Genomic DNA, 23,340 nt, shown 5'->3' with positions numbered 1-23,340 from the left:
ACAAAATTATTGTTATTTTAAAAATTGAGTTAAAAGTGTTTTTTGAGTTTCAAAGCAAGTGTTCTCTATGTTAACTGAACATATTTTATTTGTAAAATTTCACATTTGAAAACTAAAATCTAAATATGTAATTACCCTGAACAAACCCTATGAAAATAGAGGCATGAAACAAAAGCATAATAATAGTCAATGGGAAGCCTCATAATTCCTTATTTTATGGAAAACAGTATGGTACATCCATTAATGACAATAACAAATAATAAAAACTACTTCATTATATGATTTTGTTTACTTCTTAACTCTTAAAGTTGAGATTAAACATACAAAATAGTAATTTTTTTTTAATTGAAAAATAGTTGTTACATTAGAGATACAAGTCTAATAATTATTTTTTTTAAACTCAACCCCAAAAGTTGAAATTAACAAGACCAAACATAGGGAGAGGTTCTAATTTGTCCTGCTAAAGTTTGGGTCACGGGCATTTTAATTCTTAAACTTTTAAAAGTAGTAATTTGATTCATTTTCTGTTTGATTGTTTTATATTTGATTGTTTTATCATAATTAACGAAAACCAGTTACGCTGGTATTACATGACCAATATAGTGCTATATTCACACGAGTAAATTGTATGACAAACATGTTAGTCTCCTTTGTCTTACCCTTAGGTGAGTGGTAGCTTTCTTGGTGGACTATAATGGAGTTTGAGCCTTGGGGACAAAGATTTGGTTTCTACTTGTCAGTCCTTGAGGTTTGGATAGGTGGTTTCATGGATAAAAAGGGGTTTCAATGGTGAGTGGCGTAAGAACAGTGTTTATTGGATTTGAAGGTAGTGCCTACGACATTTGAGGTGATGAGGTTAGCCATGGGGTAGTTAAATGCTTTTGTTATGTAGTTCGGGAAATTATGCGGGTAAATTGTTTGATGGGAGGATAATTGAGCTGCTCCGAACGTGGGAGTTTTGTTTTTTAATTTTGATCCATTGCAAAGTACTTAAAAGGAAATATTTTAATAAAATTTATAGGTAAACTTTGAAATGTTGAGATCTTTGTATTTATTATACAACATGGGAGGAGTTCCATGTATACAAAATATATTTCCATGATGGAAATGGTGTATAATCTATAAGCTAGAGAAGGTGAGGAGAAGGAAAGCAGAAAAGGCCAAAAAAAAAGACCTACTCAATTCTAGTATAAACAATTATTCAGAAATTCCTAGCTACTTGCACAATGAAATATTGAAGGGTCACACTAGGTACATTAAAAAATGGTCATCCTTAAAAGAATAACATGTCCTTCACAATATGGATGAGTCTCCATGGTATTGCACTATAACATTCCCATCACTGTCTATCCGTCCAAAAGCTGTAGTAACTGTGACAAGAAAATCAGGTTAAAAAAGGTAAGTGATACCTATCTATTGAAATTCATGGGCATCTGTCTAACACTGAACAAAGAGATGTAATGCTCTTCACACTAGTCATCTTCTATCCTTGATGATTTAAGTTGAATTGCAGGACAAGAAAAAAGAAAATGTTGAGCATAGAAACTATGATTTTATCCATCTCTTTGAAGAAAGATAGCAAAGAGCTGGACATATAATGCTTACAACTATTAAAGCTGCTCCCTGATGAAGGCCATAGATCTCAGCATGGAACCAAGCGTATCTCTAGAAACTTGGAATTTCAGCTCTGTTTGCCCAGTAGTTGCCTTTGTATCCTGAAGCTGAAAGAAGTAGAAATGTCTACGTTAAAATACATTGGACACAATCTTATAGAACACGAAACACTAAATTTCCTAAGACTGCAGAATATTGCATAACCAAACATAGGCGTACAAAGAAATATGGAATTGAAATAATATTGTCGATATCAAGTCTAAGAATAATATCAAATACTATTGGACCATCTAAATTCATTAACATTTTGAATTTTATAATCAAAACCTAATTTTTCATAATCTCATGCAATTCAAGGGGTGGTAGTTAGGTAAAGTTCTTCCCAGAGTGGAAAATCCAGGATTCAAACATAGTAACAGTTTTATTTAGCATTTCAAGATTTCATTTATGGAAGTATTAACTGTTGGATGTTCTCAATTCAGATAGATGTCCAATACAATTGATAATAATCATGTACTCATTAGATTGTCTGAATTAAATAACTTTCATTCTCTTATTATCAAGAAACTGTCAATATCATCAGTGCTCATGCCTTGCAATTAAGTTCAGAAGCTCTTTTAAAAGAGAAGTTCTGGAGAAATTTGGAGGGGTTGTTCAAGGCATTCCACAAGATGAAAATATTTTCTTTGGTGAGGATCTAATCAGACATCATGTTGTTAGGCAATACAATTTCAGAAAGCTCATGTTGATTTTAGTTTTGGAGAGCTAAATGGGAAAGGACAACTTATTCTTGATTGCTTTTTAGCTTATGATTTCAAGATTATGAACATTTGCTTTTAGAAGTGAAAGGAACATTGCAAATTGATTCCACTTTGGTAAGGAGCTCGGATAAGAGTTTGTAAAAATTGCAAATTGATTCCACCTATGGTTCTAAGAAAATCTTATCTCATGGTAAAAATTGCACATTGAGTCTTGGTCTTTGATATTCGTTTTAAAAGTCACAAACAAAGAACATGAAAAGCTATGGATCCAAAAATTAAATGGTCACAACTCAAAGGTCATAAACAACTGGACTTTATTATTATAGGAAGGAACAAGATGTTGATAATGCACTAGAAGTCAAAATTGAAGATGATCCACAGGTCATCAAATTTAGGTGCTTTGGGATCAATTCTACAAAATGATGGAGAATTAACAAAGATATTTAAAGGGAATACAAAGTACCAATCAGAAGATTTATCAAATTGTAACATGACTAGTTATCATATATGTTAGTAAATATTGGACTTTAAAGAGACTACAAGAAAATAGAGTGAATGGGAAAAATGAGAATGCTAAGTTAATTGTGTGGCTATAAGTTAAAGACAAGATAAGAAACAATTGTATATAAGGAGAGATTGAGATAACACTTATTATGGAAAAGATGATAATAGATCGATTATGCTGATTTGTACATGTGCAAAGAAGGTCATTGTAGACACCAATAAGGAGGGTTGATTATATGGTCTTTATCCTAATGAAAAAGATTAAAGGAAGATAAAAAAGAACTTTAGAGAAAATCATCGAAGAAATCTCATTATAAATAATATCTGTGAAATTTAGTTTTTGATTGAGTTTAGTGATGTCATATAATCCATGTAGCCGACTTTACTTAGTAAGATAAAAAAAATTTGTTGTTGTAATTATGTTACCAAGAAACTAGTTGTTCAAAAGCTCCGATCTCGCACCCATGTCCCCTTTGGAAAATGAAAATTTATTAGTAATCAACTATATACAATGTCATCTAAGCTTCTAATTTCAACATGGGACTCACTACAGTACTATCTAGAATTTCTACAATAATCGAGCCCTAAATATGCTAGAGAATCAACTCCAGCTCCATATAATAACCACACTTCAGGGTTGTATGAGTAAAATTATACAAAACTTCCAAAGCATTGAACACAATGATTAACACTCCATGCTTAGGAGCATTCATTTTGAGGGACTATGCATGGACTAACTCTCAGTGTGCTACAAGGAAGGCTTATGATTGGTTTTGCATCTAACACTTCCCCTCACACAAAAATCCATTGGATTTGTGTGTCCAATATATAGACCAAGTTTACCATGTCCAAGAATTCAACTTCATTAAGAAAAACATGGATGAGACAAGGATTGAACTCTTAATCAATCAGTCATAGAATCTCTTTTATACCACTTGTTGGGGATAGGAGGATCCCAAATGTCAAAAGGATTTGTTCCAATGCCCGTGGGTCCTTTCACTTTATATAGTCTTCACTTTTCCCATTCCTTGAAACAAGAAATTTTATTTACGCTCCACATTCCACTAACATTTTAATTCACAATCCGAACTATCTCATTCTCAAGCACAAATCTTTCACAAGTATTCAATGGATGAAGGCCTTTTTCAAGCACCTAACCGACTTTTCAGGTATCTTCCAACGTGTTACCACTATGCACCAAGCCAAGCCACATCTTTCACAATGTCACTGCTCATCACTAGACAATAGCACCTGCTCATACCACCATTTTAACAATATTTGTCCCAGCAAAACCAATGTCTCTGATATTGTATCAATAATCAAGCCCCGTAAAAGCTTAAACCATTAGGTGAGGGCTCAGGATTAGTTTTATGTCTAGCAACACACATTAGCTAGTTGATATAACTCTCATACTCCAGTGTATTGTACTGACTCTACTAATACACCTTTGCTAAATCTGCCATATCAAATGTACAGAGCTGTACCCCTAGTAAATCAATCACATTATTTCAGTATAGCAACTTTGTAAAATCATAGATTAACCTCTCTCTATTTATATATCACAGCATCTATAACCAAAGGATAGTTCTTGTTGCCTCCATTCTTCTAATTTAGCTATATTTTCAACACAAAGTATGTGTGACTGTCAATCTAAGTTTTGCCCATTTTAAAGCTCAAAAGGCTTCTGCATGAGGGAGCATTTAGAGAAATAAAGAATTCAGTGGCTTACCTTAAAATTCAAGTTCGGGGTAAATTATAACTGAAAGGATAAATGGTCTAGCAATAAATACTGAGAGCCTCTTCTGTATTCTATTAATGTAGGTCATTAATAAAAAAGGAAGGAAAAGAAAATATTTTTTTCTGGGGAAATGCTCAAACTTTATAATAGGCTGTAAACCTCCTGCTCTGATTTCTGAAGTTTCATTTATGTGAAATGAGAGCATTTGAAGGAGATAATTATTTCAACCACAACCACAAAAAGTATAGTGCATTGTGAAATGTTTAGGAGCTAGGAAGAGTAGAAGATCATGATTCTAGTTTACGTACCCTCAGATTGATGAGGGCAACTCTATTGATAGGTGCATTTAGCTGTTGACTGATGTAAGCCATAGACCTCAACATAGGCTCCAAAGTGACCCTTGTCACCCTGAATTGCACTTCTGTCTCTCCTGACGGTCCCTTGCCATAATCTTGCAACTGAAAGAGGGAGAATAATGATTAACAAGTAGAAAAGAATGTCTTCAGCAACAGGTAGGTGTTTACTACACACAGAAAGCAATATAGTAAGTGAAGTAACCTAGATTGTTTATATTTTCAGCAGAAAGCATGATTGTTAAATGGATATCTGGATAGAGACAGATCTCTTCCAACCACAGAGCACATTGAAGCCACATTAAATTTAATAAGAGTATCAGACAAAAGATATTGAGAGATCTGTTTCTCAATAAATAAAAGATATGAAGAGCACAACTCAGATGAGAACGGAGGTTACATCTTGCAGGCATACAAAGCACTTATATGCATACCTTCATGTTAATGACTGCAACTTTACTGGATGAGCTTGAATTCTTATTTTCTATAATCCAAGTCATAGACTTGAAACAATTAAGGACAACCTGCACCAATATGAGAGTCAATTAAAGCCATGACCAGCATATCTTAACAGTAATAACCTAATAATTATAAGGGTGATTCAGATCAATACAGTGTTATCTGGAGGCCCATTATCTCGGTGAATAGAAACAGGAGCCATATTAGGGTGATTCAGATCAGCAACAGGAAGTCCAACGTCTTTAAGATTGAAGTGATGTGACAGCGAATCTTGCCAAGGCCATAATGATGGGATAACTTCAGAAATTGATGAAGGGCTCTTCTTGCTATTGTCTTCCTGACAACTTCCATTACCCTGAGTGCTCAGAGGCATGACTTTTGCAACATTTTTCTTCACAACACCTACCTTTTTAGCACCCTCTCTTAAAGCATTCATAGCAGAGTTATAAGTCTCAACAGCTATTGCCCCTTCTTCAGCAAGCTTAATGGCTTCTCGACATAAACTATTAAAACGTACAGTCAGATTTTCGATGCCAAGTAAATATGTTGTTTTTTCATCTGTTCCAATTCTAGATTTTGCATTTCTTGTCCATCTCTTCAAAATGTAGTGAGATGGAAGGGTTAGAACATTTGTAACTGTGAAGACAGTCAATATATGTCGACAAAGAATGCCTGAGTATTCAAACATCTGACAGCTGCAATTCGCTTTCATTTCAGAGATATTAATTGAGACCATGTATGCCTTGTGATCATGTTCATATTTTGCAACCCTGTATTTACTGACCAGACCACCATTCTCAACATTATTTGCAGTATAAGCAAAAGTTTCCACCAGTTCCTCCTGAAACTTAGCAAAAATCTTCTTGGTGTATGTAATTGCTGCCTGTTGTTCCATTGGTGATGGAGTCTTCAGTACAGGTGTGTTGCAAAAGGTCTCATAATCTGATTCTATTTCTTTTTCCAATGAATGTTCAAGAGATCTTTCATACTGCTTAAAGAATGAAGGTATGGTTGTCTGTTGATTTACATAGCCATCAAAAAAGGAGCTAATTCCATGGTTTGAAGTAATTGCAGCAAAGAAAGTACCACGAAAGTAAACAGGGGCCCATTGTTTGCGAGCATTATACACTGCTTGTAGCCAATCATTTTTCTGGAGATCATATTTATCCAGAAGAGATTTCCATGCTGATTCAAAATCCGCATTACTCTCAGAAAAATTGATGCAGCTATATAGTTCCCCATAGAATGAAGGATGAGCAAGGTAAATATGAGCCAATCTTTCTTGACCTTCTCTCAAAATGTGCCACTTACAAATACAGTGGCGAGTTTCTGGAAACACCTGGGCAACAGCTGCTTGTATGGCTCTATCTTGGTCTGTGGTTATGGAGACAGGGGGTCGATCATTCATAGCAGATAGCCATGTTCTGAACAGCCAAGTAAAGGAAGACTCGGATTCATCTAGAAGTAATGCACAACCAAACAAAACCATCTGACCATGATGATTGACTCCTGTAAATGGAGCAAATGGGACTTGGTATTGATTTGGTCTATACATTGTGTCAAAAATTACAGCATCACCAAAGTAATTATAAGCTGTTCTTGATCTTGCATCAGCCCAGAATACATTGGTCATGCGATTTTCATCATCAAGCTGTATTGCATAATAGAAGCCAGGGTTTTCTCCCTGCATCTTCTTAAAATAATCTAGAAGATTTTGAGCATCTCTTCCAAGGGTTCTCTTTTGAGAAGATCTTGCATAGGTAAAAGACCCAATGTTTCTCATTGGATGACTTTTTTCTGCTGGTGAGGAACTGCTAACTAAACTAACCGGTTCTAAATGATTTCCGTTCATGGAAACATAGGAATCATGACTGGCATCAAATGTCTCTGTAACATTCCTCGTAGCACCGACAAAATGTCTACGGGGTCGAAGGTACTGCACCTTTCTAGATGAAGCCAGGGAATGGTTATGATCCTCAACAAATTTTGTCACTACCCAGTTTGCATCTTTTCTCTCCACCCTAAGCTTTGCATTGCAACTAACTACATTCTTCCTTTTAAATACCTCCCTGGCACAAGCAAAGTCCCACGTTATAATTGGACCATCAGGCTTAGTTCGATTGAATTGACCAACATGTGTGCGAAATCCTACATGTCTTGCATATGCATCATAAAATGATTTTGCAGCATCTTCAGATTCAAACAGCATACCCACTTGCGGTTTCCTACATGCTTCACCATCCTGATTATTTACTTCTCTCTCAGCCAAGTCTACAATCATATTTTGTTCCTGGCCTTTTTCATTAGAAGCAGGTCTATCACTATTTTCCCCCTCATCTACTGCCTCAACATCCATGATAGTGTAGCTAATGATAAGAGCACTTCAAGGGTTTCCCTTGGAAAGACTAGAAAAAGTGATTCATAGCTAATCCTTTTGAAGCTATGATGGAAGTTGCCTGCATTATCACTACCTACAGAATAAATTGAATAAGAACATCATGTCTGTAATAAATTGTAGAAAACATATGATTATGCATATAGGCAATGATTTTCAACTTGTAGAACCTAGAAGAAAGGACGAAGGAATTGCCAAAATCATCAACTACAAGAGATATTGGACCTGATCACATAAAAATGCTAGTTTATACCAACCCAGAAAGGGTAGTTGTGGAATCTTGGGTAAGGCAATTAAAGGCATTTATTAGTTTTGGTCTAAAACCCACAAAAACAAAATTTTGATAAATATTAGAGAAAATTAGTATTTATATGTTCAGAAAACCCTTAATTGAAACTAGTTAAACATTTCTAGTGGAAAAATCAAACTGAATTTAGTATAGAACAAAATAATTTTATTTTTTAATTGAAAAAAAAATATTTATACTCAAAATAGTTCACACGTTAATGTTAGAAGCTTCTAGTTCTAAAATGTGACTTTGTTCTGTATAAAGAACAACAAGGACCAAAGTTGGAATGTTGGATATTAAGGAATATAATAGTATAAAAGTCTCAAGATTGTTAAAGAATTACTGAACCTTAAATTAATAAACTGCAAGGATTCCTTAGCACAACAATAATTGCATTCAAACATGAGTAGCATATTGCTACAATGTTGAAGTTAGACTTAAAAATAATCTAGACCACCATTGCCTTGTTGAAAGAAATTATTAATCACATAAAAAATCTACAATTTGCAAAGTAAATACTTCCACCTATGGTAAGAGTCAGTTTTTCAGAACACCTCCCATTGTTGCTTCAAATACTACACAGAAACTATTCAATCTATTAACGTTTTTTCTTCATATCCAATAACAATTTAATCACATAAAAATTTACAACTTGCATAGTAAATACTTCCACCTATGGTTAGAATCAGTTTTCAGACGCCTGCCCATTGTTGCTTAAAAAAAATACAGAAACCATTCAATTCAAGAACCTTTATTCCCCATCTTCAATAAAAGTACACGTTGAGAATATCACATTGTCATGTTTACAGCATCTCCAATACATACAATAATTTTCACTACAATTGCTAACCATAAAAAAACAAAATAAAAATCATGTTTGCAGTTTTACAATTCTCAAAGAGCATTCTCATAATTTTTGCATCCTTTGTCGTGAATGAACAAGAAAAATAAGAACAGGAAAGCAAAATTCACCCACCAGAGGGCTAAAAGAAGAGTTGGATTGAACCAGAAACTATGAATTGAATCAAAACCCAGCGTTTTGGACCACAAACCCTTAGTGACAGCGATTCAGGATTTTGAGTAAAGAGGAAGAAGAGTTTGAATTTCACCGTAGAAGAGTGGGAATACCAAAAACCCAGAATCAAAGTAATTCGACTTTTCGTTAAACTTCACAGTTCACACTCATGCTTTTCTTTTTCTTATTTTAAATATTCATTTATTTGAAAATTTTCATCCACATCATGTGCAAATTATTTTTGGATGTTTTTATTTCGATTTTAACTATGTCCTAGTATATTAGAACCACTAAGTGATAAAAATCCGCTATATTTTTAAAAATATAAAAATTAAATTAAAAATAGTAAATAGAATAGATTAATAATTATTACCAAGATAATCAATATTTTAATTTAAAACATTATAAATATTTTATTATATTTATGTTGATAGGAGAAATTTAAGTAATTTTTTATTTGAATAAAAATTAAAAAATAAATTAATATTAATTTAATCTATAAACATTAAAATTTGATATGTAATAAAATTCATAAACATTATATTATATTAAATGTTAATTGAAAAATATTAATTAATAAAATTATATAAATTGTTGAAATTTGAACGATAAGTTATTTATTTAATAAAATGCATAAAATATAATAAAAATTAATTTTTATTTAATTATTTGTATATTTTTGTAATGTTTAAATTATAATATGTTATATATATTTTTTATACTTGTTGGACAAAATTTTAGAATAAAAAACAAGAAAGACTATCAAAATAACATATAAATTAAAGTATACATTGAAACTAAAAATATAATTAAATAAAAAAGTTTGCATTAATTTTTTTTTTGGTATTAAAGCTAGCATTAATTTTATTCAATGAATCTCAGGAGAGTTATAATTTAAGAAATTTATTGGGTTTTATAAGAAGAGAAAAAAAAAATTAATTCATCAAATTTAATATAAAGGTGTGAACTAAGCCAATAAGTTTTCCATACATTACATAAAGTATTTTTAAATTTAAATTTTTATTAAAAAGTAAATTTAAGAGAAAAATAAATATTTTTAATATTAATCATTAATATTATATTTACTACATAAAAATAAACCAATAAAATTAGTTAAAATTGCACATGTTTAATTTTTAAAGTAAAATTTTAAGTTCAAATCTTGTGCATAAAAAAAAGTTAGCTACACCATGAGGTGAAAGTTTTTGGATTGAATAGGAAAGGATTACTCTTGCTTTGGAATATATTTGTAATTTAAAAAAACTAAAAACTAAAACTTTTAAAATAAAGAAAAACATTATTTTAATAAATTGTTTAAATACAATACACTATGATAGTTCAAAAGTAAAAAAAAAATTATTAATATTGTAGTAATCTTAAAATTTAATTCATTTAAAAAAGTCACAGATTTAATATAATGTGTCAAAATTTAAACTTTAATTGAAATTAAAGTTAAAATTAAGTACTGATATTTGAAAGAAAATAAATTTATAAATAATCAAAGTGGGAAGAATCACATGACTTATAATATGTTTGAATTAGTTAAAAAATAGATATTTTTAATAATTAATTATATTTATAATCAATTCTATAAAATAAGTTTTATGTTTAAACGCAATATATGAGAAATAATTTTAAAATAAATTATTGTGTTTGGATTGTATAAAATAATTACTTTTTAAGGTAAAATTAAAAAAATATATAACAATTAATTTTATATTAAAAATTATTAATTAATAAAATAAAATAGAAAAATAAAAATCAACTAAAAAATAAACTGACGACTTTAAATCTTTCTTATGTAAACAAAGAATTTTTTTTAAAAAATTATAAACTAATTTTGTATTTTCCTAAATAAACAACTCAATTCAAATACATATTTTATAAATAAAAAAAATTCCAAAAACAATAAAATTCAAATTTATAATATTAGAGTAATTTTATTTTTATAATATTATATAGTTTTATATAATATATTATTATAATATATCAAGGCAATCTTTATATTTAAATGACAAAATATGCATCATTAAATCTACATCTTTATACTATTTTATTATTTGAGCACTTTGCATTGGTTTAAAAAAAAGACGGAAAAAGTGATTGACTTAGTTATTCAAGAAGTAAAGATTAATCATGCTTCTAAACAAATACTAAAAAGGTGTAACATTATCCCTTTATACTTATTTTCATTGTTTTAGATCTTTTAGTGTTAGGTCTTTTGTTTATTCCAAAAACAAAGACAATAACATCATAAAACAATGTCACTCAAGTCCTTACACCATTTTTGTTGATGGCTGACCAACACAACTACACAAGCAGCTTTGGTCAAAATCAAACACTACTGAAACTGAAGTTAACTGCATCTAATAAATCATAAGATTTCAATGATTGTTAATCATTTTCTTCTAATTTTGTTTGTGAAGAAAAATTATCTATATATAGAAACTCTCAAATTCTCTACATCTTTCTTTTTGTCTTACTTTTTTCTTCTTCTTTTTTCTTCGCAACTTATAAAGTCTTTTAGACATTTTTATATTATTAGCTTTAATAGTCATTTTAAAGTTCAAATTCTTTTCCTTTGAATTATTATTCATTTTTCAATTGTTCTACCTCCTTTTATTTTAATAACTCCAAGACTTCCAATCATTTCTCAACAATATATTGAAAGCTTAAGTTGAATGATAAGTTTATATTTTACAATGTTTTTATAACTTAATTTTATACACTTAATTTTTATTTGATGGAGATTTTGTATTAATTTTTTTATTGAGCAGTTTAAGGTAAAAGAAATTATTAGTGAAGTATGGAACATTTTTTTGACTCAATTATATAAAATTTGATGAAAAGTTAGGTTACACGTAAAAAAAACAGCATGACCTTATTTCGCAAACAACACTGAAAATGCTTCAAAGATAAATATAGTCATGTTTGATGGTATGCACAGTCATACTACTTGTGTGATGATTTAAATTAAAGACTTTTTAGGATTTGAGAACCTTAATTAAAGAATAATGAGGGTACGCATGTAATAATTTTTTTTAATTGACTTTTGACAAGTGACTAAGTCTTTGGAATTTCTCTAGTTTATTTTTCTATTTGGAATTAATTTAGATTTTTTTTACAATTGCTTTTATTATTTATTTCATTATAAGTAGTTAAATTCATAGTTAGAGTTATGGTGAATCTTTTGCATACTTTATATTATTTTTATGTTTAATGATAATTATGGTTTCCTTTTTAAATTGATTTTGCTTTAATTATTTATATTTATATGTTTGTGTTTAGAATTGAAAACTCTTAATATCTTATAATTAATTGTATTGTAAGCAACCGTACTACATATAGTTAATAAATCTATAAGATAAAACAAAATAAAGAATAAAATAGATTAAACTTAATTTTTTTTAATTGTTATTAAATTATTAAACTCATAAATTTTTTATACTTTTTATTTTTCTATGCCTTGTATGACCATTAAGAATAATTGTTTAGAAAAAAAATATTAAGGAATAAAACAAAATTCAAAGTTTTATCTTAATAATATATGTTCATCTTTATTATATGTATTGCTGAGATAAAATTCTAATAATAATTGAAAACTAACACAAATGATATTATAATTAAGTTTTGTTCTAGGGAATAAATAAAAGACTAAGAAATATTTTTGCCAATACCAATCATAGCACAGTTATACAAAGCAAATAGAGTTGGATTTATACATCATATAAATGAAAGAAACACATTTTCACCTATTAAAAGGTTGAAACAAAGATAGCTTATTCGTAAAAAAACTATTAATCACTATAAAATGGTGGAGGTGGTCTACGATATTGTTTCACTGTTTCAATTACAAGGAAGAAGCGAACTTTTATATTTCAGGTAATAGACAATGCCTGTAACAAAAAGAGCTAGGAATAAAAAATATACTGTACTAATCACTAATGAAAATAGTTTTTAAATTTTGTTTTCTCTATTTTAAAGAGATGATAAATTATAAAAAAAAAAAAGAAACTGTTTTATAAAGTATTTCTACTTTTCTATTTTAGAAACAATTTATGAAAAATAACTCATTTTGATAGACTAAAAAGATATAAAACAATTACTCAATTTTTTTGTTTTAAAAAATCAAATTTATTCTTAAAATAGAAGTCAAACATGCTTAGTTTTAAAAAACTGATACTAACCTAGCAAAAACTAAAATGATCTAAAAAAGAGACTCAAATGATAATAAAAAATTAAAAATTAAAAGCTACAAGAAAATACGTTGATAAACTTGGATAAATTTTACAAAAATATGATTTTCCAAATAAGTTCAAGTGAATAGGGTCAACTCATTAAATTCGACCCAATTGAACTTTTTACTTTCAAATAAAAAAAATAAAATAGTACTAAATCATTTTAACTTCTTTAATTTCATATTCTTACACAAATTTTTTTCCTATTTATACAACATATGTAAAATATAATTATAGTTTTGCATTTAAAAAATAAGACCAGACCAAGAGAAATAAGTAGAATTTATGAATATAATTTATTTTATTATTTTTTATGTTTATCAATTACTTATAAGCAAAATTCAAACATAATAATTTTTTATTAAAATAAAAAAATTAATATATTAATAACATAAAATAACATAATTTTCAATAAAAATGTATTCTTTATTAATTTTTATTATATTTCCAAATATACATATATTACAAAAATCGTTATTTTATAATATAGAATATCTTTTAAAAAGGGGTGATGTGGTTGGTCCATTCCTGCATAACTGGAGACACGGTTACACGAAGCGTCTCCGTGGCTTACGCAGAAGAGAGTTTCCTTTCTCATTCCTCATTCTCTCTGCAAACTCTACTTCAGATTTTGCTTAACGGGTACCTTTCCTTTCTTGCTTCCTTTCGTTCTTAATGTTACAATTATTTGATTCCGTTTGTGTTCATGTGTGCACATCACATGTTTGATTATTTGTGTGGGTTGGATCCGTGCATACATCAATGGGCTATTAGTGTTGTGATTATGATTCATGAGTAACTCAAATGTGTCCAAGGTCATGAGCCAGCTTTGTTCACGTGCATATTTGGTTTCGAGGTTTACCTGCAACCGGCAGCAAAGATTTGTGCGATTTTCTCTGAAAAGTATTTACTAATTTCTCTGAAACAGTAATGGAAGCAGCAAAGGTTCTTTCACACTCCAAAACTGCCCCTTTTGGTTTCTCTATCGTGAGCAACAAAGTGTCTCTGAGACCTTTCAACAAACACTTTCATGCTGATATGATTGCTACCAAGAGCATTAGTTTTCGATTGAATTGTATCAATGGAAACCCTTTTTCCTCGTTTTTGAAACCAGCAAGGAAAAAGGCTGATTTGTTACCTTCTCCTAGATGTTCAATTTCCAGTAATGCCACCACTGAATCTGACAATTCAGTCCTAAATTACTTCAGAAATCTCTCATTTGATTCAATTAAAGTTACCCTTCTGCAGTTGACATCAATTGATATTGTCAAGTGGTCTGGGATATTATGCATCATAACTGCAGCCACAAAATGGACTATGAATATGTTTTTCAATCCCTTCTTTTGGATGTATTTTAGCTGGACTTGGTTATTCTGGCCATGGTTAGTGGCCACAGTGCTTGCAGTCTATGGGTTATATAGTTTTCGGAAACATGTGCTTGGCGAGGCAAACATATTTGAGCAATTGGCAATTGTTACATCAGTTTTTACATGGCTCACTCTTGTTCCACCAGGTCATTTCAATGGCTACCTTGAAGGCTGGCCTTTTGTTTTCTTTTTTGTGTATCATTATTTCTTTTTCTTCAATGTTAGCGTTCGAAGGCGGTTATATGGAGATTATTATGCACGGCCCCATGATCCAAAATGGGACGTGAACTTGCCGATGTGGTCTCGCCTATTGTTCAGCGCAGGAGTCATGGCTGGCCATTGGCTTGCAGCATTTGAAGGGCCAGAGCTTCACCTCATACCAGGTGGGTGGAGTAATCTTGGAATCTGGGCTTTGATTATCACAACTCTGCTAATGCAGTATAAGGCCACATTGTATCTTGCTAACTATTCAGAAAATGTGGTGGAACCAACCGCAGTTGTGCAATTTGGACCTTATCGCTGGGTCCGTCATCCAATTTATTCTTCAACAATGCTTTTGTTTGTAACGTACTGCCTCGCGCTTAGAGCACCTTTGAGTCTGCTATTTGTTGTAGCAGTTTGTTTGTTGTACTATAAGCAGAAGGCAGAGATGGAAGAGGCTTTGATGATTGAGACTTTTGGCCAGATTTACACCGAATATGCAAGCAAAGTTAAGTTCAAATTTATCCCTTTTATCTATTAGTTGGTCTCCGAAAATGTAGTTGTCAGTCATCAAAATCTGGTTGTAATGTCAGGTTTAGGCAAAAGATAGTGTCAATTCTTTGTTTACTCATTACTCTGTTATCTTTAGTGTGTTTAACCTGATATTAAATCCTATGGCATTCTGTGCACTTGTGATTGTCTATTGAATATTTAGGTTTTCATTGATGTTTTGCTTTATATGTAGCTTAGGTGGTTTACTGTGTTTTAGTTCAGCACTAGAAAACACAGACTATATAATTCTCTCCATCATATAGTTGTTTTCTGCTTCGTGTTTATGCTTGAGAGGCCCTCTTGCACGTAGACAAACAATCAACGGATTTTCTTATGTGCCGTCCAAAGGCCCATGTTAAAAAATTAAGAAATAGGAAATTTTTTATTAAAAATTGTAACATTCAAATGTGGAATCTTATTATTTTTAATAAAAAATTATCATATATCGGTCCTTATTTTGTGTCCTTGAGCACATGTATGAAAAAGTGAACAATCAATCATGTTTTCCTATTATATAACCTGTGCTGGCACTCTTTTGCATATACTTTGTGGTTAAATAAGTGGCATGCTAAAAGAAAAAAAGTAGCGTGCTGATATGGCTGGGCTTTTCATACCCGTGGAGTCTTTAATTTGGCATTGTCTATATAAGTTCTGATCTTTTCTTTCTTATTTATGTTGCAAAATTAGAAAGAGTAATTGACAATGTTTTTTTATGGGTGAATGTAATTGACGGTTTTTTCCTTGCCTAAAACTTAGTATCAGCTTTAACTATATTCATTTGTCTGAGTATCATCTTTTAAGCTATCCATAATTAACATGATTTTTCTTTACAGAGATGGTAAATATGGAAATCGTTTAACATTTGATTTTGACATTTCAATTTAATTTTATATCTTTTATGCACATATTTTGTTACATTTTAGCTACTAATTTTACAATTAACTTTCATAACTCTTTCAAGTGAGGGGGAACAGAAAATTTCATTATTGTTTAAGCGAAATAAATTTATTTCGCGTGAATTGGAGCATATCTGCTTCTATTGAGAGTAACTTTCACATTTAAACATATGTTTACATGTTGAGAAAAAGGAATGAATATGTTATTAAGCTTACATCATAACATTTACCTATCATAAGCACCTATCATAAACTTTACGAATTAACATGTATATGAAATCTTTTAATTGCCAATGATGTATACAAAATATAAGCGACATAATGCTATTTTATTTTAAGAGTTTAATTTTAGTACTATGTTATTGTAAATATTTTACATTATTAACTAAGTAAAATGTATACTAAATATGATTTTTATATTAATTATTATAAAAATTAATAATTTTAACCAATATAATAATTCATGATAAAATGACAAATTAATTTCTTATTTTAATTCATAATATATTATTTTGTCGAATTAGTGTAGTATTTCAAAAGGCATTCATAAAATTACTTCTTACGAGAGACATAAATTTGTTGAATATAACTTAAATAAAATTTCAATAAATATAGGCAACATGTCTAAAATATGCAGATACATGCTAACTAACATTAGCAACAATAGTTTAGAGTTTTATTAATCTTAACTTTTAGAGTTAAATTTAAACATTTAACTTTAAGAATTTTTTTTCATTAAAAAAACATGTTTATTACAATAAAATTATAAAGTGTTATAAATATTTTTTGTATAAGATATTTTTATTATTAGTTATTTATTCTTTAATATTGAAGGTTAGCATTTTCATAATTTTTTGTATATTTTCAAATTAATTTTAAATTTTTATTTTTTAACCATTATTTTTTTTTTCCAAAATTTCAATGTTTCTCCCTCTTTCCTTTTTTTTATTTTTATTTTTAGTACTTTTACATTTTCTTGTTTTATCATTTTTTTTTTCAATCAGTTGATGTAATAATATGATATTAAAGGTAATGATCTCATTTTAATTAAGATTTAACTAATACATTTTTTTATTATTTAGAAATTATCTAATGTTGAAAGTATTTGTCTTTTTGTATTAGTGTGGATGTCACATTACCTTTGAACAATTTATATTCTAAATTCTAAATAAGTTTGGTTGAATAGATTTTAAAAAATTATATCGAATAGATTTATAATTTGTATAAATTAAAGTTGTTATATATAAATTGAATAACACTTTTAATTTGCTAAACTTGAGTATTTCTATACTAAGTCGCATCTTTTTGCTTTACTTATGCTCTATTTGTATGTGAGCACCCTGTGTTAAATTTAGTAAGGAAATGTCTTGTATTAACTTGATCATTTTTCTACGAGAAAAATAAGACATATTTTAAACATTTTTAAAATGATGACACATTTTTTTTTAATTAACAAAGCAAGATATAACTAAATTAACTCTTATTATTATTATTATTATGACGGGAAGACAAATATTTTAATAGATACAGACTAGCGGTCGGCGACACATAGAACAAACCAAACCTGAGATCAGAATTCAGATCTCGGCACTAACTACTATGCTCACACTAAATATAATGACGAAGTGAAAGAAAGCCCAAATTGTTTAAACAAAGGAATCTCAGCCTTTGTAGGTTGCCCCCCAAATGCTAAAAAAAGGTTTGATCATAATGTATACTGCATTGTCTCCTAAGAAAGAGAGGAAAAAAAAAAACCTAGTTTGCATCCAAATCACTTTTTTGGTTTTTTCTCCTTTATACTAAAAACCAAGTCCAAGATGAAAGAAAAGGTAGTGTGGAGACAAAAGGTAAAACCTAAAACCAATAAACACCCAATGTTCACTCACATCCATCCACCTATCACACCAAATCCCAACAACATACAAAACAAACCCAACAATCCCCACAAACTTCCACATGTAGCTCCTCCAACACCCTCCTAAGAGATCATAGAGAGTAGTTACAAGAAAGTGTAGTTGTTGTAGATGATGGGGAAGAAGAAGAAGCAGCAAAGGATAATAGCTTATTCTGATTGTTATCCATCACCATGCTTCCACTAGCCACATTTGTAACTCCACATTCAATACTATCCAAAACTGCACTCACATTGATATCACTCTCACCAGGTTCTGTGCTGAACAAAAAATCAATATCTTCCTCAAAGCCTGAACCATCAAACATGCCCACTAAATCCTCACCTTTGCTTAATCCCAAGTCTTGATCTTGAAACTGAGACAACCCAGTGTACATGAAGCTCCATGGTAGGTCCTGGTCAAGAACATGGTCCATAATAGTAACTAGTGAGGATTCTTCACTTGGAGAAACATGGGTATGTGGAGCTTGGTGCTGCTGTGGTTGCATGTAAAGATTTTCAGGTGGGGGTGTAGTTGTTTGTTCTTCTTCTGCTTCTTCAGAGTCAGAGGAGTTAGGAGCTATTTCTGTTTGTGGTTCTGTATGTTGGGTTTGGTCATTTTTCTTCTGTATTTTATCAATGTAGTTGCTTATGTCAAAATTGGTCACTGCATTCAGTCCTCGGTACTCTATTGCTGCCATGTCATATGCCATAGCTGCCTCCTCCTGAGTTTCTTTGATTTTCAAATCAAGCAAAGAAAAAAAAATTAGACCAACTAGTTTTGCAATTGAAACAATACATTATAAATTATAATAAAATACATTATTAATTACGAAAATGAGTGCACTTTTATATATTTTTAATAAAAAAACATTTTTATTCTTTAACCAATAGTTTAAGGATGTTTTCAAACTTCATTAGAAAATAATATTTATTATATATTATACAACAAATAAATAAATATTTTTAAAAAACCTAGCTGCTTTACATTAAATCTTAGAGATGGAGATAACATTTAAGAATAATTATAGTACTAATTAAAAATTGGTTGCTGACTATTTAATTCATAAAAGAATAGAATTTGCAAAAAGACAACTTTATGATATAGAATCTCAGAAAGTTAAAAGGATGAAGTATCGCGGCCAGGATTACTATTCACGTGCCCTCTGGATTTGGGGTGTTGTTAGTGTCTGTGACTGATCTAATTTTTTATTTTTATTTTTAATTTTAGTTTACCTTTTATAGTATTTAAACAAATTTTCAATTTTATTTTGCTTTCAGGATTGACAAATTTTTAATTACTACTTTTGACCGACACGTTGGCAGGAGATTGTGGACAGTGCATGAACTCTGCATCATCATTCATGAACAAAGTGCAAAGTCAAGGATATGCTGTACCCTCCAACATGCTTGTCTATTGGGTTTAGGGCTCTATTGTCAAATGTTGGATTGAACTTGGCCAACTAATTGTGCATAGCTGAATAGTACAACAGTAACATTATTTAGCCATTTATTTATTTTCAAAAACTTCTTAGGAACAAATTTAACTTAAAGGTATGACAAATTTTTTGACAATTTATGAAAAATAAAATTTCAAGATATCTGAATATGTATAAACAAAGAGAAGAGCTGCTACCCTCTTCCCAAAAAAAAAACAGGTAACATAATCTTCCAATAAAAAATTATTTTTTAAATGAAAATTAAAAACGGGTTTTATTTAGTGACTTTTATTTTTTCATGGACTAAACTGGGTCAAACAAAATTTTTTAAGGACTAATTTAGCTGTTTGTTCTTTAAATAAATATAAGTGCAAATTTTATTGAAAAAATTTATCATAATAAACATAATATTTTTATATAAAAATATATTTTAAATACTTAACATCAACTCTAAAAACTGATGTTAATAAAATTTAAAAGAGAGAGAGAGAGAGAGATGGGTCCTTGTTCCTTATCCCTACTCATAATAAGCCCCTGGGGATGTTCACTTTGAATAAAAGGGGGAGAGGGGTATGCACGTGCCTTGTTGCTTACTGCTGCTTGCAGCTGTAACTTTCCTATGCTCCTAATTTTATGTGATCCACATATCGTCCTGTCAGACCAGAAATTGATGTATACTGCAACTACTCGACAACACTGCTCCAGCTACACTTCATGCAATCACCACAACTCACACATGCATCCTAAAACTCAAGCTTTAACTCAACTCATTCTCACTAATTATGACAACTCCACTTTTACATGCTATGTTGTGCCGTAAAATATGTTACTTTATTTATTAAATTATCCCTATTTTTTCTTTATTATTTCTTAATCTTTTAATTGAAAAAAAAAACACTTAAACAGAAAAAAGAGTTTTTTTTTAAACTTTGATGTTATTTTTTTTTACAAAATATATTTCAGTCAAAATCACTTTTCTATTAACAAAAAGAGGTTTTAAGAGTTTTAAGAGTCGGATAGAGGGAATAAGAAATTTGAATCAGCCGTTATGTGTGCTTCGAATTTCGAAGAGCAAATTTGTCCTTTCTGTACATAAAAAATGTAATTTTTAAGAAGCTACTGGATCTGTGTGCTAAAATTTACCAGGTAAAAGGTGGCCGTTTTGCGTGTTATTGTTAAATAAATAAGAAGAAAATCAGTAAAAATTGGTATATTACAATAAAAGAAGTTGAAAAATGAAGTTAATTATTTGGTATTTTTGAAATGAACATGAAAAATTAACATAAGATTTGGTAGTAAGATTTTGGGAGAGAACAAAGGGAAAGAGTAACATCTACTAATTATGAGCAATTTATGGATTACAACATTCCTTTGCTAATGAAAAAAGAAATTTCATGAAACATAAAAGCAAAATTAGTACTACAAATTGTACTTTTTCCTTTATGGATTGCCACATTCCATGTGACATATTTTGCTTAATTAGAAAGAGAAATTACATTATTATTATTTATATATTTTTCCTTTCTCGTTTCTGGGCTCTATGTTTTCTCTTTTAAATCTCACATAATTCACCTTAAGTTTGTTTATAGCACAATCCTAGGACTCAAAGTTTGAAACAATTTTAATATAAGAAATAGAAGGATAACTTACTATATGTCCCCAAGTAGAGGTACTTGTTTCCACATACTCTTCCAATGCGAGCTTCCCAGCGGCCATTATGGTGATGCCTATTCAAATATTAGATTTTGATTAATAGTATAATACTTATTATTATTTTTATTATATACTAATATTATTAAAAATGTATAATTATATATCTTGTACAATATTGTGCATTATGGAAAAGTTTAGTATGAAATATTTCTTAAAGAAAATTGTAGCATTAATTAGCAAAAGGTAAATATGGCAAAACCTAAGAGGCTAAAGTGATGTCAGTTCTAGTGTTTGTAGCAGAAATGATACATTCCTAAACTTGATGAAGAAAAGTATGCAATGAAGAATGATTACAAAATAACAATAATGATATGCAAACATCACTTCAATGCAACCAACCTGGCCACCCCTCGGTACTTAGAGATGCCTCTGGAAAATCCACTGCTTTGCCGCCGCAAAGATGCCAAGTATTCTTCTTTTGACACTTTGTCCATTTCCTCAAGCTCCTTCACATATGTTTCTATCTGCATAGTACATCCATTCTAACTCCTTAGTCATTATCATTATTAAATTATAATTAAATATTTAATTCATTAAAGCTAAATACAAATAATCATATCATTAATAATTTATATATTAATAAGTGAATGTTTATTCAATATAAATGTCACATTAAATAAAATAATTAATAAACTAAGATACCGGGAAATTCAAGGTTGCATCTTTTCCCCAGTACTTGAGGGCTGCAAGATCATAGGTACGGGCTGCAGCTTCTTCAGTGTCATATGCACCTACATCAACAAAAGAAAAATTAAAAAATGAAATTAGTGAATTGGGTCCAAGTGACCCATCATGATCAGAATCTTTCTTGACCCTAAAAAATAATCTGGAGAAAGGATGCTACTGCATTATAATTATTAATTTAGAAAATTGAAAAGTTGACTAGGATAGTGTGAGATCCAAGTGCATGAGAAAAGGACTTACCCAAATAAACTAAACCAGCCCCCAAAAGTGTTGTGAACGTTGCAATGACAGGGGTTATCAGGAATAAAACCAAGTCAGAAAATAGATAATAATCAAAAATAAATAAAAAAATTACAAAGCGAAAAATAGTAAACAAAAACAATAGATCTCCCTTATTTTCTCACTTGTTTTTTTTTAATTTTTTTAATTTTTTTTTTGGATTAATTTAATCACCCTAAAGAAAATTACCTTGTCGCCCCTTCTTGTTCTGAATGTTGTTCCAAGAACTCTTATCCCATAGGTGAGCTTCAAACCTCCCTGTCCACCTATGCCTATTGATCAAACCCAGTAATAAGTGACATGCAAATGCAAAACTGAAAACCCATTAAGGAAAACGCAAAGAGAAATAAAAAAACATTGAGTCAAACCTTGTAACTCCTCTGTAAATGGAGCTTCTTCTGCCAGTGACTTGGTTTTGCTTACACTTTTGAGACTTCAAATTCCTTCTTGGATGCTTAGGCCTTCTCTTTTCTGATTGAATGGGAGATTCAAACCCAAAAGAAGAAGATGAAGAGCAAGAAGATGTTGGAGACCTCTTCATTTGGGCCTCAATCTCAATGCCAAAACGACCACTTGTGTTCAAAACACCCACCTAAATGTGTGTGCTTGGACTGGGATTAGACCCCAAAAAAATTAAATAAGAGAACAATGGACTATGAATGAGTTGCCAAGTTTTCTCTTTTTCCCTCTTCTGGTAGGTTCTATGATTGCATATCTTTGTATTTGTAGAAGCAGTAGTAGTAATCAGGTTACCTAAAGTGGTTTACCAAAACACAGAGAATGGGAGAGTGAAGAAGAAAAAGAAACTGGGGAGTTATAGAAGGAGTGGAAAATGTTTAAATATACAATTGAACCTTTAATTCTGGGTGTGGTGGGAAAGGAAGTGAATGGTTTAACCTTGGGTTGGAATTTAACTTGGTCAATTAACCATGGCTGATGAAATGGCTTGAAT

At 30.3% G+C, this 23,340-nt stretch overlaps 3 protein-coding genes across 3 annotated transcripts; 1 reads left to right on the top strand and 2 right to left on the bottom strand.

The window, feature by feature from the left end:
* Positions 1 to 992: 992 nt before the first annotated feature.
* Positions 993 to 9,365, bottom strand: LOC113864590 (protein FAR1-RELATED SEQUENCE 3-like). Its single transcript, XM_027498479.1, has 6 exons — positions 9,090 to 9,365; positions 5,584 to 7,900; positions 5,405 to 5,494; positions 4,926 to 5,075; positions 1,606 to 1,721; positions 993 to 1,370 (listed from the first exon to the last, which is right to left on the bottom strand). The coding sequence occupies exons 2-5, from the start codon at positions 7,783 to 7,785 to the stop codon at positions 1,611 to 1,613; spliced, it is 2,553 nt and encodes an 850-aa protein (XP_027354280.1). The 5' UTR covers positions 7,786 to 7,900; positions 9,090 to 9,365; the 3' UTR covers positions 993 to 1,370; positions 1,606 to 1,610.
* Positions 9,366 to 13,899: 4,534 nt separating this feature from the next.
* Positions 13,900 to 15,705, top strand: LOC113865232. Its single transcript, XM_027499645.1, has 2 exons — positions 13,900 to 14,008; positions 14,295 to 15,705. The coding sequence occupies exon 2, from the start codon at positions 14,297 to 14,299 to the stop codon at positions 15,473 to 15,475; it is 1,179 nt and encodes a 392-aa protein (XP_027355446.1). The 5' UTR covers positions 13,900 to 14,008; positions 14,295 to 14,296; the 3' UTR covers positions 15,476 to 15,705.
* Positions 15,706 to 18,368: 2,663 nt separating this feature from the next.
* On the bottom strand, positions 18,369 to 22,929 carry LOC113865601 (ethylene-responsive transcription factor WRI1). The gene is made up of 7 exons (XM_027500285.1): positions 22,757 to 22,929; positions 22,578 to 22,660; positions 22,350 to 22,358; positions 22,068 to 22,156; positions 21,765 to 21,889; positions 21,363 to 21,439; positions 18,369 to 19,006 (listed from the first exon to the last, which is right to left on the bottom strand). The coding sequence occupies exons 1-7, from the start codon at positions 22,927 to 22,929 to the stop codon at positions 18,369 to 18,371; spliced, it is 1,194 nt and encodes a 397-aa protein (XP_027356086.1).
* Between the last annotated feature and the right edge of the window lie 411 nt (positions 22,930 to 23,340).

This window comes from Abrus precatorius, unplaced genomic scaffold (assembly GCF_003935025.1).
Source record: "Abrus precatorius isolate BTA unplaced genomic scaffold, Abrus_2018 Scaffold4, whole genome shotgun sequence".
NCBI lineage: Eukaryota > Viridiplantae > Streptophyta > Magnoliopsida > Fabales > Fabaceae > Abrus > Abrus precatorius.
Note: the sequence above shows the minus strand (reverse complement) of the source record. Positions and strands in the feature narration are given on the sequence as shown.